We start from the raw sequence: 12524 nt of genomic DNA on the forward strand, positions 1-12524 counted from the left end.
AATTAACTTGATAAGTACTTGAGTATCACCATGTGTACAATTTCAGATCACTTTGCTAACTTAGGATTTGCTGCAACAAAGAACAAGACAGATGTGATCCTCTCCCTCAGAGAGCTTATAGTTTACTGAGGGAGACAGAAAGTAAATAACAAAAAAAGCATTATGCAGAATAATTACAGATTATGATAAATGTTACGGGTACAACAAGGTGGATACAGAGATGGGGAATAATCTGGGAGGTTAGTCAGCAAAGGCATCTATGCGAAAGAGCTCGCCTGATGATGGAGGAGGAATCAGCCATGCAATGAGCAGGGAGTGAATTGCATGGCAGAAGGGAAAGAGCTGGCTGGTGCTGGGCACAGAGAGGGGGGCAGTGTGGGCACAGCACAGAGTGGGAGTGGGGCAGGGCACAGGGTGAGGATGTAAAGGCAGGAAGTGCCATAGCCCTCAGCGTTAGGAGCCCGAATTTTGTTCTCCTTTCATGAGAATCCAATGACGTGTTTTAGCTAAGGAAGTGACACGGTTCGATTTATAATTTTACAAGGATAATCCAGATGCTATGCGTGGTATCTGTGGGGTAGGGTAAGAACGGAAGCTGGAAGTGAGGGGGTCTGGTAGGAGGTTAGTCAGTGGTCTAGTCGAGAGGTGGGAGAAGGATCGTGGCAGTAGAGACAGAAAAGTGAACAGTTTAGACACAATGTGAAGGGAGGACCCATGGGACTTTTTGATGGTAATGGATAAGCGGCCCAAGGGACCCAGTGTCGTACCAGGGCTTGGGGCTCCAGTGACAGAGAACGGTGCTCCTGTTAACTGGGTGGGCAGTCAGCAGGCAGGCTGGTGGGGGCAGGGCTGGGAGGTCTTGGGAGGTCTTGCTCCTGCCCTCAAACACACCACCAATACTTTGAAAGAAACCTGGGCAGCACATGAAAAGATGCTCAATGTCGCTCCTCATCAGGGAAATACAAATCAAAACCACACTCAGATATCACCTCACGCCAGTCAGCGTGGCCAAAATGAACAAATCAGGAGACTATAGATGCTGGAGAGGATGTGGAGAAACGGGAACCCTCTTGCACTGTTGGTGGGAATGCAAATTGGTGCAGCCACTCTGGAAAGCATACAGCAGCACTTTCAACAATAGCCAAATTATGGAAAGAGCCTAAATGTCCATCACCTGATGAATGGATAAAGAAATTGTGGTTTATATACACAATGGAGTACTACGTGGCAATGAGAAAGAATGAAATCTGGCCCTTTGTAGCAACGTGGATGGAACTGGAGAGTGTGATGCTAAGTGAAATAAGCCATACAGAGAAAGACAGATACCATACGTTTTCACTCTTATGTGGATCCTGAGAAACTTAACAGAAACCCATGGGGGAGGGGAAGGAAAAAAAAAGAGGTTAGAATGGGGGAGAGCCAAAGCATAAGAGACTCTTAAAAACTGAGAACAAACTAAGGGTTGATGGGGGGTGGGAGGGAGGGGTGGGTGGGTGATGGGTATTGAGGAGGGCACCTTGTGGGATGAGCACTGGGTGTTGTATGGAAACCAACTTGACAATAAACTTCATGTATTAAAAAAAAAAAAAAAGAAACCTGGGCAGTTCAATGAAACCAAGTTGGTGACAACTCCATGTCAGGGGTATTTGCAGCTGAGAGAAGGATGGAGAGCATGACCACCCTGGAAGGAGTGAGGGTGACGCGGAGCCTCTGGAGCAGGAGCAGGTGGCAGGGGTGGGGCACGTGGGTTCCTCCCATCACATGTGTGCCCGACCGCACGCCCTCACTGGAGGGACACCAGGCCCTGCAACTTCCCCACTCGAGTTTCCCTTGGGACCATTTTGTTGTTATTTGCCCTACAGATGCACAGAATCACCTATCAAATATTCCAAACACATAACAAAATATGCCGAGAATTTCTAAAAACATTGATCAAGACATACTGTTTAAGGGTAAAAGTTTACCTTGAAGCTTTGATTTTTTTTTTAATGTTTATTTATTTCTGAGAGACAGAGTGTGAGCAGGGCAGAGGCGGAGACAGAGGGAGACACAGAATCCGAAGCAGGCTCCAGGCTCTGAGTGGTCAGCACAGAGCCCGAGGCGTGGCTCGAACCCACAAACCGTGAGACCATGACCTAAGCCAAAGTTGGATGCTTAATGGACTGAGTCACCCAGGTGCCCCTGAAGCTTTGATTTCTTTAAAAAAAGCAGAGATTAGTCACACACTGTTAAATGTTGTCAAATGAACAAATGGGTGGGAGAAATGAAGATGTATTTAATTTGAAATCATTTTATTTTAATAATTTAAAAATATTTGAGCTCTCTTCCTAACTGCTGATTCTTCTTTTATTTTTACTATCAGTCACATATTCAAGTCCAGTCTAGACAAAGTTCACTCAATTAACATACTGTCGATAATAGAATGTCCCTGCCTTTCTATGTGATAAGGACGCCTCTGACTGTCACATGGGTATGCTCCCCACGTGTGTTTCTATCAGAGGAAAGGATGAGAGGGACCTCATGCTCTCACCTGGTGTCCAGGAAGATGTATCTAGAAGACAGTGGGGGGTAAATTTAGTCAGGGATCTGAAGTTAACTTGTCCCTGTGATACTTTGTTGCTCAGACTGTAATACTGAGCTCTCCTGGAGCTTTCTGAAGACAACAGGCCAATGGTTTCCTCCAGTTAAAAACTTTCTCTTTATTTAAATGAATGGCACCTAAAATCACCACCATTAAGGTTCCCCCAAGTTGGAAATGTGTTTAACCCAGAGAAGGCAGACCAAGCAGGCTGCATTTTGGCGGGGGGAGCAGTTGTCCCCACTTGCTAACATTCCAAATGCCACTGGAAAGACCTGAAAAGACAGTGATCTGTCTTAAATCTGATCACTTAAAGCAAGTGATTTTGGACTACATCTCAGGGGAGATGCTGAATGCTTATTGAGAAGGTGACAACAAAACGATGGGTTTCTTTCATTCTTTCTTGTTGTTGTTGTTGTTCTTCCAAAAAAAAAAAAAATAGTAACTTGAACCTCAAAGCTGAAACTTGAGGCATAGCCCCATTGGTCATTTTATGTGCCAGAATGTGGATGCCACAGGAGCCTGGTTCACGTTAGATTTTAGAAAGGAGGGCACAGGTTTTGAGGCTCAGAATGAATTTCCAGATAACGTTAGCAGGATCTAAATGTTGAATCCCCAAACTTTTAACAGATGGCGGATGACTTACACTGAAATATTCTTTTTTTTTAATTATATTAAAAAAAAAGCTGTTTTAGAGACAGAACACGCAAGCAGGAGAGAGGGGCAGAGGAAGAGAGAGAGACAATCTCAAGCAGTCTCCACGGTTGCATGGAGCCCAGTGCAAGGCTTGATCCCATGACCCTGGGATCATGACCTGAGCAGAAATCAAGAGTCAGATGTTCAACCAACTGAACCACACAGGTGCCCCTGAAATATTCTTTTTTATGCTTCACATTTGATTTGTCAGACTATTTAACCAGACCAAGTCATGACTAAAATTCCTATTTGAATAAACATTTAGTTTATCATAAATTTGTTTTCATAATATATTAAAATACTATTTGTTTCCCAAAAAAATAAAGCCTGAAATCTCATTAAATAGAAAGAGCTAGTTTTACAGAAATACACAAGATAATAGCAGTTTGGTGAAATTACGAAGTGTTTGAGCAGGAAGCCCTTTTCTACACAATTTAATTTTCATAACATAACTTTTTTTTTTTTTAAGATTTAAGATTAGGAATCTTTCTTCCAGTTAGGATTTGTAGATGTGCTTCTGAGTTACAATGAACAGGTAAACAAGCCCACAGATGTGTCAGTTAAAGAGAACCTTCCTGGTACTTGAGGAGTTGGCTCCCTTACTGAGGTCTGTTCTCTGTACAATGCAAAAGCGAAACAGGTTCTCCCACCCACTGACTTCCCCTGGGGATTTCTGGGGGGAATTCTGGGATTTGCGATGCCCTTTAAAACACCAAACTTGAGCCTCACTATCCAGTCGAGGAAGGTTACGAAAGACACAGGAGTCTTCTCCAGAGATTAGTTGCTAGTTTAAAACAATGCTGGATTTGAAAAAAAAGCCTCTCAGGCACCAATGGATTAATCTCGCCGTTTCTCTATTGAGATAAATGAAAGGAGAAGAAATGCCCGCAAACACTATTCTTTCAAAGGATCCTCAAAAAACAAACATTCTATGGTGCAAATGTCAAGATTTATAAAAGGGAAGAAATATGTTGGGACCTTCCAAAACAAAATAACTTCCCTACTTATTTTGGCCGTGTGTTTCTATTCTTTTCAGACTTGAGCAAGATTGTTCACATGTTAGAAAAATTTCCTTGTGGATTTGTCTCAGAAGATTCACACACCAGCCTGCTTCTCCCTGGCCACCTGGTGGGCTGGAATGTGCTAAGAGGATGGAAATTAATATCTAAAGGAGGCCAAAACAAATGTAAATGAGAAAGAAATCGACCTCATAATAATATTTAGTATTTTCAAATCCCCAAATAAATAATATAGAATGTCTATCAATTTATTGTTATTTTAAATTTTTTAATATTTATTATTTACTTTTGAGAGAGAGAGAGAGAGAGAGAGAGCACAGGGGAGGGGCAGAGAGAGACAGAGACACAGAATCTGAAGCAGGCTCCAGGCTCTGAGCTGTCAGCACAGAGCCCGACGCGGGGCTTGAACTCACAGAGCGTGAGATCATGACCTGAGCCGAAGTCGGACGCTTAACCGACTGAGCCACCCAGGTGCCCCAATTTATTGTAATTTTTTAATAATGTGATTGATAATATAGGGAGTACAGATATTTAAACAAATTTTAAACAGGAGAGAGGTATCCTGAGTGTATCTTTGAGAGCTGTGAGAAATCAGGAAGGAAACATGATTTTAGAATTAATCCATGTGATGGTTTTGTGTTCTCTTCTTCACCAGATGTGTGACCTCAACCATAACCTTATATCCATGACCTTCCATCAGTCAATGTAGGCTTTTAGTCTTATGGCAAGAGAGCGTTTGTCCTCGGTGACAGAAGTTCTTTTCCTAAGAAGATTTGTGATTCATTTATGGCTCAGTGACGAATAAGAGACTCTTACTGAGTAGGTTGGCCTCAAACGCACCGCCCAGCTTAACTTTCTATCATTCTAAGAGGACTCTGAATTTGAAACTGCTCCAGTAACTTTCCAATTGGAGAAGAGCAGGATGCGGAGAGCAAGTAGCATCTTATTAAGCAGCCCAATGAGCAGGCGCTGCCCTAGGTGTGTTTTATTTGACATTTCATTTAGTGGTTGCAGCAACTCTACGATGTAGGATTATGATCATCCTCATTTTGCAGAAGAAAGAGAATAAACACATTTCTCGACATCACACCAACACTGTTACGTAGCTTCCAAGTCTGCCTTCTGAGTCCAGTCAATTTGCAATAAGCATCCTTTACCCTCTATCCGTAATATGAGGATGACGGAAAACCAGTCTTGCTTTTATAAATAATAGTAATGAAAAATCCTAAGTCTGGAGAGCTCAAGTTCCTGGGTTTACTTTCACCAAACTTGGACAATTTTAGGCAGTAATTATCAAAGCCAGATTATTTTCAAAACTGTAACTATTGTAAATAAAATTCAAATGTAAAACTAGAAATTAAAATTTAAGTTCTGCTTTAAAATTGTGAAGCCAACAAGAAGAAAAGGCACTTTCATAGTTTTACCCATTTTTAAGACACTGATAAGTCCTACAGAGTTTGTAGACATAAATGAAAGATAAGGTTAGTTGCTATCTTGCTATAATAGCTTTTTACACCAAGTACTTGTTAACGTCTGCCTTTAAAAAAGCAGAATATTGATATACAATGTGATCATTTATTTTTTACCCATAATGATTTTAGGTAGTAATATCATTTCTAGTCTGTATGGATTTATTGAATTATATCCTCGCTTTCTTTATTGTTTTTTTAATAACTATACAAGGCAATTTGCTACCTATTTTTGAGGCACATAAGTAAGTCATTTGCTATAACTGAGAATTGTCTTCCCTGATGCCTTTGTGATTACCATTCTCAAAATAACTGATTTCAATTCACTCCAGTTTTGCAGGTGAAAGTTCTTGCCCAACTTCTGAGTAAAAACATTTGCTAGTTGTGTCTCTTGTGTCAAATGTCCAGAGTAAGTCTTTTCATTATTTTTTCCTTTGCAAATTTCATCTTTCAATTACCAAATCAATTGCTTTTTAAATCAACGTCACTGAAACTCACATAACAAAGTACAGTGGTTAGAACAGAGCAACATTCTGAAACAGATCTGGGGACAGTGATGAGCTGTCTAACTTGCTCTCATACATGGAGTGAGATCCGATGTGCTCCCTGCTGCTCCTGAAACTCTTTCTACTAAAACACATAGATAAAAATTAACATACATTTTCCTCATTATTTTTACCTTTTTCCAATTCTTATACTTTTCCAAAGGTGTGTGTGTGTGTGTGTGTGTGTGTGTGTGTGTGTATTCCTCTCCCCCCCCCCCCCCGATTGCTTTAAAATAATGATCAAAGCATGCTCTGAACATAATTCTTCTCTGAAGAGCAAAGTACACAGACCAGAAAGCTTCCCTTCAGGAAGGAATTACTTTTTTTCTCCTAAAACTACCAGGTGCTACTTCTCTAAATATTTTGTATTGACTAAGGTATCTAGACAACGGGCCACAATATAATGAATTTAAAAGGTTAACCATCAGAGATAATATTAGATGAGAGTCAAAAGAACACTGGGTTGGGGTGAATGCCTCACGAATGGCAGTGTTCACACTCCTTGAACTGTCTCCTGGTGGCCAAGGTGTGGAGGAGACTGCCTACCCATCAGAACTACACCGGGGGAGGGAGGGTTGTGCAAAGTAACTGTGAACATTTAAGCCAAGCTCTGCAGAGCCTAAGTGCTATGCACATTTCACTTCTCCACAACTTAGTAAGGGTCAAGGCTCTCAGAAATCAAAGAAGGAAGAGGGATGCAGGACGTCAGATTTACCAATTCTTCATTTTCAAACTCCGAGTTATACTGTGCTCCTTCTTCGGTCACGGGTTTCTGAACGATGTTCCTGCAGACGAGCCAGATGGTCAGACTAGCAATGAACATCCCGATATCAGGCACAAACACTCTGATCCCATTGCCGGCATCAGCTCCCTTTAAGCTACAGAGGGGAAAAAAAAAGAGGGAGGAAATTTAGTTGTTTTTCTATTTCTATGGTTACACAATCTTAAAGTATTTCTGAATCTTCTTAATGAGTTTTAAAAAAGGGATCCTCAGTTTCTGCCTAGAAGGGACTGGAAAGCTTTCCCTCCATCTCAGAATCTTATATAATGTACTAAGATTCAGGAATGTTCCACGATTTCACTGGAGTTTCTGAAATACTATAAAGGATCCTAACCCAATTCTCACTCCTAAAACATGCTAATGATCCATATTGTTATTAAATAAGCCACATGTGCAGCACAGATACAGGTGTCTGCAATCTAGCTGAAGCACATACTAGCATCTGGGAGATAGTTTACCTTAGACGTAAATCAAAGCTAGAGAAAAATAGAGAAAATGTTAAAGCAGTCCTTGAATGCAGGACCTCTTCATTATTTTGAATACTTAGTTGACTTTGTTTTCCATACTGTTCCAAGAAAGGTAGATCTAGTATGTTTCTTCCTTCAACCTTGGAGAATAGACAGTGAACTTAGAATTGGAAGATTTGAGTTCAAGTGTAAAGCCTGACACTGACAAACTGTATTCACTGGGGGGTTTCCCATGGCCATGCATTCCTTCTCCATGCCAAAGAGATACTACTCTTTGCCTTCTTTATAGAAGTCAAATGAAAATGATTCAATGTTTATCAGAGATAAACTCGTTTAGGAACTAAGTACATGATCAAATACATACTGTATTCATTTATATTGTATGCATTATATATTTTGATAAAAACATAAAATGTGGGGCGCCTGCGTGGCTCAGTTGGTTAAGTGTCTGACTTTGGCTCAGATCATGATCTCACAGTTCATGAGTTCGAGCCCCACATCAGGCTCTGTGCTGACAGCTCAGACCCTGGAGCCTGCTTCGGATTCTGTGTCTCCCTCTCTCTCTGCCCCTCCCCCACTCATGCTCTGTTTCTCTCTCTCTCAAAAATAGACATTAAAAAAAAACATAAAATATAATAAAAAGCAAGACCCCCATTGCCTAGAAATGATCGTTGTTAACATTTTGGTAAATGAAAGCATTGTTAATAATATCTACTACAACTGAGCAATTGCTCTGTATTAAGAGCTTGGTATATAGTATTTCATCCAACCAACCACCATATGGAGATAGGTATTATTATTTATCCTCCTTTTACATATGAAAACAACAACAACAACAACAACAACAACTAAGTCTCCAAAAGGTAAACATACTTCCCTCAAGTCAACACAGATAGAGAGAGAACAGAAGTATACTCAAGCTCCCTTTAGGACCAGATTTTATGTTCTCACCTACTGGGTTCTCGCATGTATATCTGCGTGGCTTTTCCTTCCAGTTTTCCTCTGTTTCTAGACATACATAGTGACGGTTTATAACACTAAGCTCATACTATGTTTTGAAAATGATTAGCTCCTGTAATAGATCATTAATAGTTTTTCAACTCACTGATTATTTAAAAAAAATTTTTTTTAACATTTATTTATTTTTGACACAGAGAGAGACAGAGCATGAACGGGGGGAGGGTCAGAGAGAGAGGGAGACAGAGAATCTGAAACAGGCTCCAGGCTCCGAGCTGTCAGCACAGAGACCGACACGGGGCTTGACCTCATGGACCGTGAGATCATGACCTGAGCCGAAGTCGGATGCTTAAACGACTGATCCACCCAGGCGCCCATCAACTCACTGATTATTTTTAAACATCACCATGTTCATGATCTGACAGCACTTAACTATTCCACTACTGCTGTACATTTAGAATGTTTCCATTTATTTGTCACTATAGCATATGTAAAAGTTAAGTGTTAATTACCTAAAGAATCTTCCCATCTAGGATCTCCCAGGAAAAAAAAAAAAATCCTCACATCTTCTTTTTAAAGAATGGTCCGGAATAGGGCATGCCCCACATAAGCTTCTTTTTTTTATACATGGCTCTAAACCCTTCTGAATAGAGAAGCATGAGTAGTTAAGAGATCTCTTTACCTCCATAAATGAAACAGACATGATTGTGGCAGAGGTATTTAAAAATGGCAAATCCCTTTCATTTGGGGGAAGGGTAAGAGGATTTAATTAAGAAAACTTCACCCCAAACGAAACTTACAGCATGAGATCTAATGATTGATTTTATCTCAGGAAAAAGGGAGAGGTTTGTTGTATACTTTAAAAGTGATCAAACAGTGCAAACAAGAATAAGAATAAAAAGAAAGAAGAAAGAAGGAGAAAGAAGGGGTCCAGGGGAGAGACCAGGAAACAAGGCCAGGCTCCAGGGGCTGTTCGGTGCTGTGTGGGGCTAAGTTCCAGAGACCCACCAGTCCTAATCAGGGGGGTTTGGGGGAATAGATTATTATAGCTCTTTCCCGGGAAACACGTTGACTGTGGCATTTTATGAAGAGCACCAACCAAGCGGAGTTGAGAGGAAAAGAATTCTTAAAGGAAAGGTAACAAGGATTCTAGGTCTGGCCTCAGCTGCTTCTTGCCTCACAGCACAGAGACCGGGAAGCCAGAGCAGAGCCTTATGCCTTTCCCACCTGTGGACTGCATTATGTTCCCAGTCTGCAGTCACTTTGAGGCAACAGTCTCAGCTTTGTGTTTCTTGGTCCCCGAAGACACATTTCATAGCATACATACATCACGGGAGGAGATGAATGCTGTTTGCAAAAGCAATCACTCCACTCACTGTGATAGAATTCAGCTACTGGATCCAGGATTGGGCTGTGATCCCGATTTGCAATGAAATCATTCAGCCACAGAGGTGCTAACCTATTAACTACTACTCTTGGCTTGCTGAGTTAACAAAGCAGTGCATTCATACAACCGTTGAAGAAACAATGAAACTTCTGAAGAATCTGAAGAGCATGTACAACGAACAGGTCACAGTCTAATTGATATGTCATTTGGGATCGTCTCATCAATCAAGTTTCCTTCTTCATTGTTTGGACAATGTAGTGGACCAGTGTCTACTAAAGTACGCTAATCAGAATGTTAGTCCCCAGAAATGCTGTGAATTGAATATAATAAGACGAAATAAAAGAAAACAAAGTGGTCAAATAAGTGTCAGAAAATCACAGTGCATATTACTGTAGTAGAGAACTTGATAAGTTATGTAGCAAAACAAGAAATTTGAATTTACCTCCCTCTCTGTTTTTATCTTATTTTATTTTTCCTTCCTTTCCTCTATGTTCATCTGTTTTGCTTCTTAAATTCCACATATCAGTGAAATCATAGTATATTCGTCTTTCTTTGACTGACTTATTTCAAATGAGCATAATACATTCTAGTTCCATCTACATGGTTGTAAATGGAAAGACTTCATTATTTTTGATGGCTGAGTAATATTCCATTGTATTCCTGAAATCAATACTACACTATATGTTAACTAACTTGAATTTAAATAAAACCTTGGAAGAAAAAAATTGATTTAGTTAAGACTCTGTTTCCCAAATTTATTTGACCAAAAATCATTTCTTGAAAGTTTTATCTAATACCTATCACATTTTACTGAGCTGGTGTTCATGGAACAGGTCTTAGGAAATGTTGGGTTACAGTCTGCTTATTGGTCTAGATTTTTGGTTGAAATTAATAGATACTTGGTTAATAGATACTTGGTTCAATTTTGGTTGAAATTAATAGATAGAAATTAATAAGCTACCCTAATGCGTAGCTAATCCTTATAAATTTGATTTTTAATAGGTCTCAAATGAGTTTAGAAGTCAGTGGCATCTCAGTCCCTTCTCGCATCCAATTGTCTGACCAACCATTCATTGACTCCGTAAGTCATTGAAATTATGCAGCTGGAAGATAACTAGAAATAGTCCAGTCCTCCTCATCTTACAGACTGGAAGCCAACAAGGGGAAAGGTTAAATGACTGGCTCAACTTCTTACCTAGGGGCAGAGCACTTCTGTTCCAAGCTGTCTGGTGAGTACAGCCACCCCTCACTGCACCTGTCCTTGCTCGGATAGTCCGGCACCTGTCTTCCACCTAGTGCAACAGGCTCCTTTCCCCACATTGCTCAGAAAACGCCCTGTCGAGGGTCACCAGTGATCTCCCAGCTATAAGGCCCAAATGACCCATTCTAATTCTTATCCTACTCCACCTCTGCGCTGCACTTGACAAGCAAGATCAGCTCTTGCTGCCCTCAAATCTACTCGGTGTTCTCGCCTCTCTTTTCCAGTTACCTACCTACCCATGGATGTTCTTGAAATCTCACTCTGCTGGGAAATCCCACTCAGAAACACGGGGTGGGTTGTGCCCACCAGACTCTTCTTTTCTGCTCAAATATTGATGAGTCTGCAAGGTTCTACTCTTCAATTATTTCTCTTTTAACTCTACATGGTAGACCTGGATGATGTATCTATTCCCCAGGCTCCAGTTGGCACCAACATGATGACTTACAAATCTACATACTCAGTCCTAACATGTCCCCTGAGACACACAAACAGATACCCATTTTCCTACCAGATATCTCCACTTCTACAGCTTTTAAAACTAAATGCTATCTTTATTCCAAAATCTGTCCTTCCAGTGATATTCCTCACCTTGAAAAAGGGTGCTGTTATCCATCCAGCAGCCAAGAGAGAACCTGGACCCTACCACTCTCTCACTGAAAACCTGGAGGTTCTGTCTCCATACTGTCTCTCTTACTGCCATTTTATTCCCACAGCTCAGTTCTGCTCCTCGATTACTGGAATAGCATCCTTACTATTTTGTTTCAGGTTGTCCTCTCTGCCAGTCAGGTCTCCATATTGCTACCAGAGCTTAATTTTTAGAAGCATAAGGTCGAGCATGTCAACTGTGATGCCTACAGGAAAGGTCCATATCGCTGAGTGTGACATATGAGGCCTTCTGTGTTCCGGGCCTGGCTGCCCTAACTCTTGCTATGATTTCCTTGTACCTCAAATTCCATCCATCTTGAAGGCAAGCACCAGAATCTGCAAGTGTTTTCCCCTATGAGCTACTGTGCAATCTTTTCCCACAGGCAACAGTGGCCTTTCTCCCATGACACTTTTATATTCTGTTCATCTCTCAAACCCACTTCCCACATCTCCACTGTGAACCCCTTCCATCTCCCTTCCTTGACCACTCCCTCCTTTAGAAGCCTGCCATACCTTGCACATACTCAATCACAAAATGTTTAACATTTTATGTCACTCGATTATTTACCAAAGGAGGGCTTCCTATCTACTTCCTCTCTGTATCTATATATAGAGATACATATATATCTATGCATACATATACATACATATACATATATATGTATATATATGCATGCATGTGTGTATATATATATATGTATAGGTATGTATGTGCATAT

General features: G+C 40.7%; 1 protein-coding gene across 6 annotated transcripts in view; it reads right to left on the minus strand.

The window, feature by feature from the left end:
• Nucleotides 1-12524, minus strand: part of LOC132665746 (piezo-type mechanosensitive ion channel component 2) — a 476941-nt gene that overhangs the window by 210927 nt on the left and 253490 nt on the right. For all 6 annotated transcript variants that reach the window (XM_078435431.2, XM_078435426.2, XM_078435427.2 and 3 more), the window contains exon 5: nucleotides 7023-7185. In XM_078435431.2, coding sequence (XP_078291557.1) covers nucleotides 7023-7185 — 163 coding nt within the window. The remainder of the gene's footprint in view (nucleotides 1-7022; nucleotides 7186-12524) is intronic.

This window comes from Panthera onca, chromosome D3 (assembly GCF_046562875.1).
Source record: "Panthera onca isolate mPanOnc1 chromosome D3, mPanOnc1 haplotype 2, whole genome shotgun sequence".
Classification (NCBI taxonomy): domain Eukaryota; kingdom Metazoa; phylum Chordata; class Mammalia; order Carnivora; family Felidae; genus Panthera; species Panthera onca.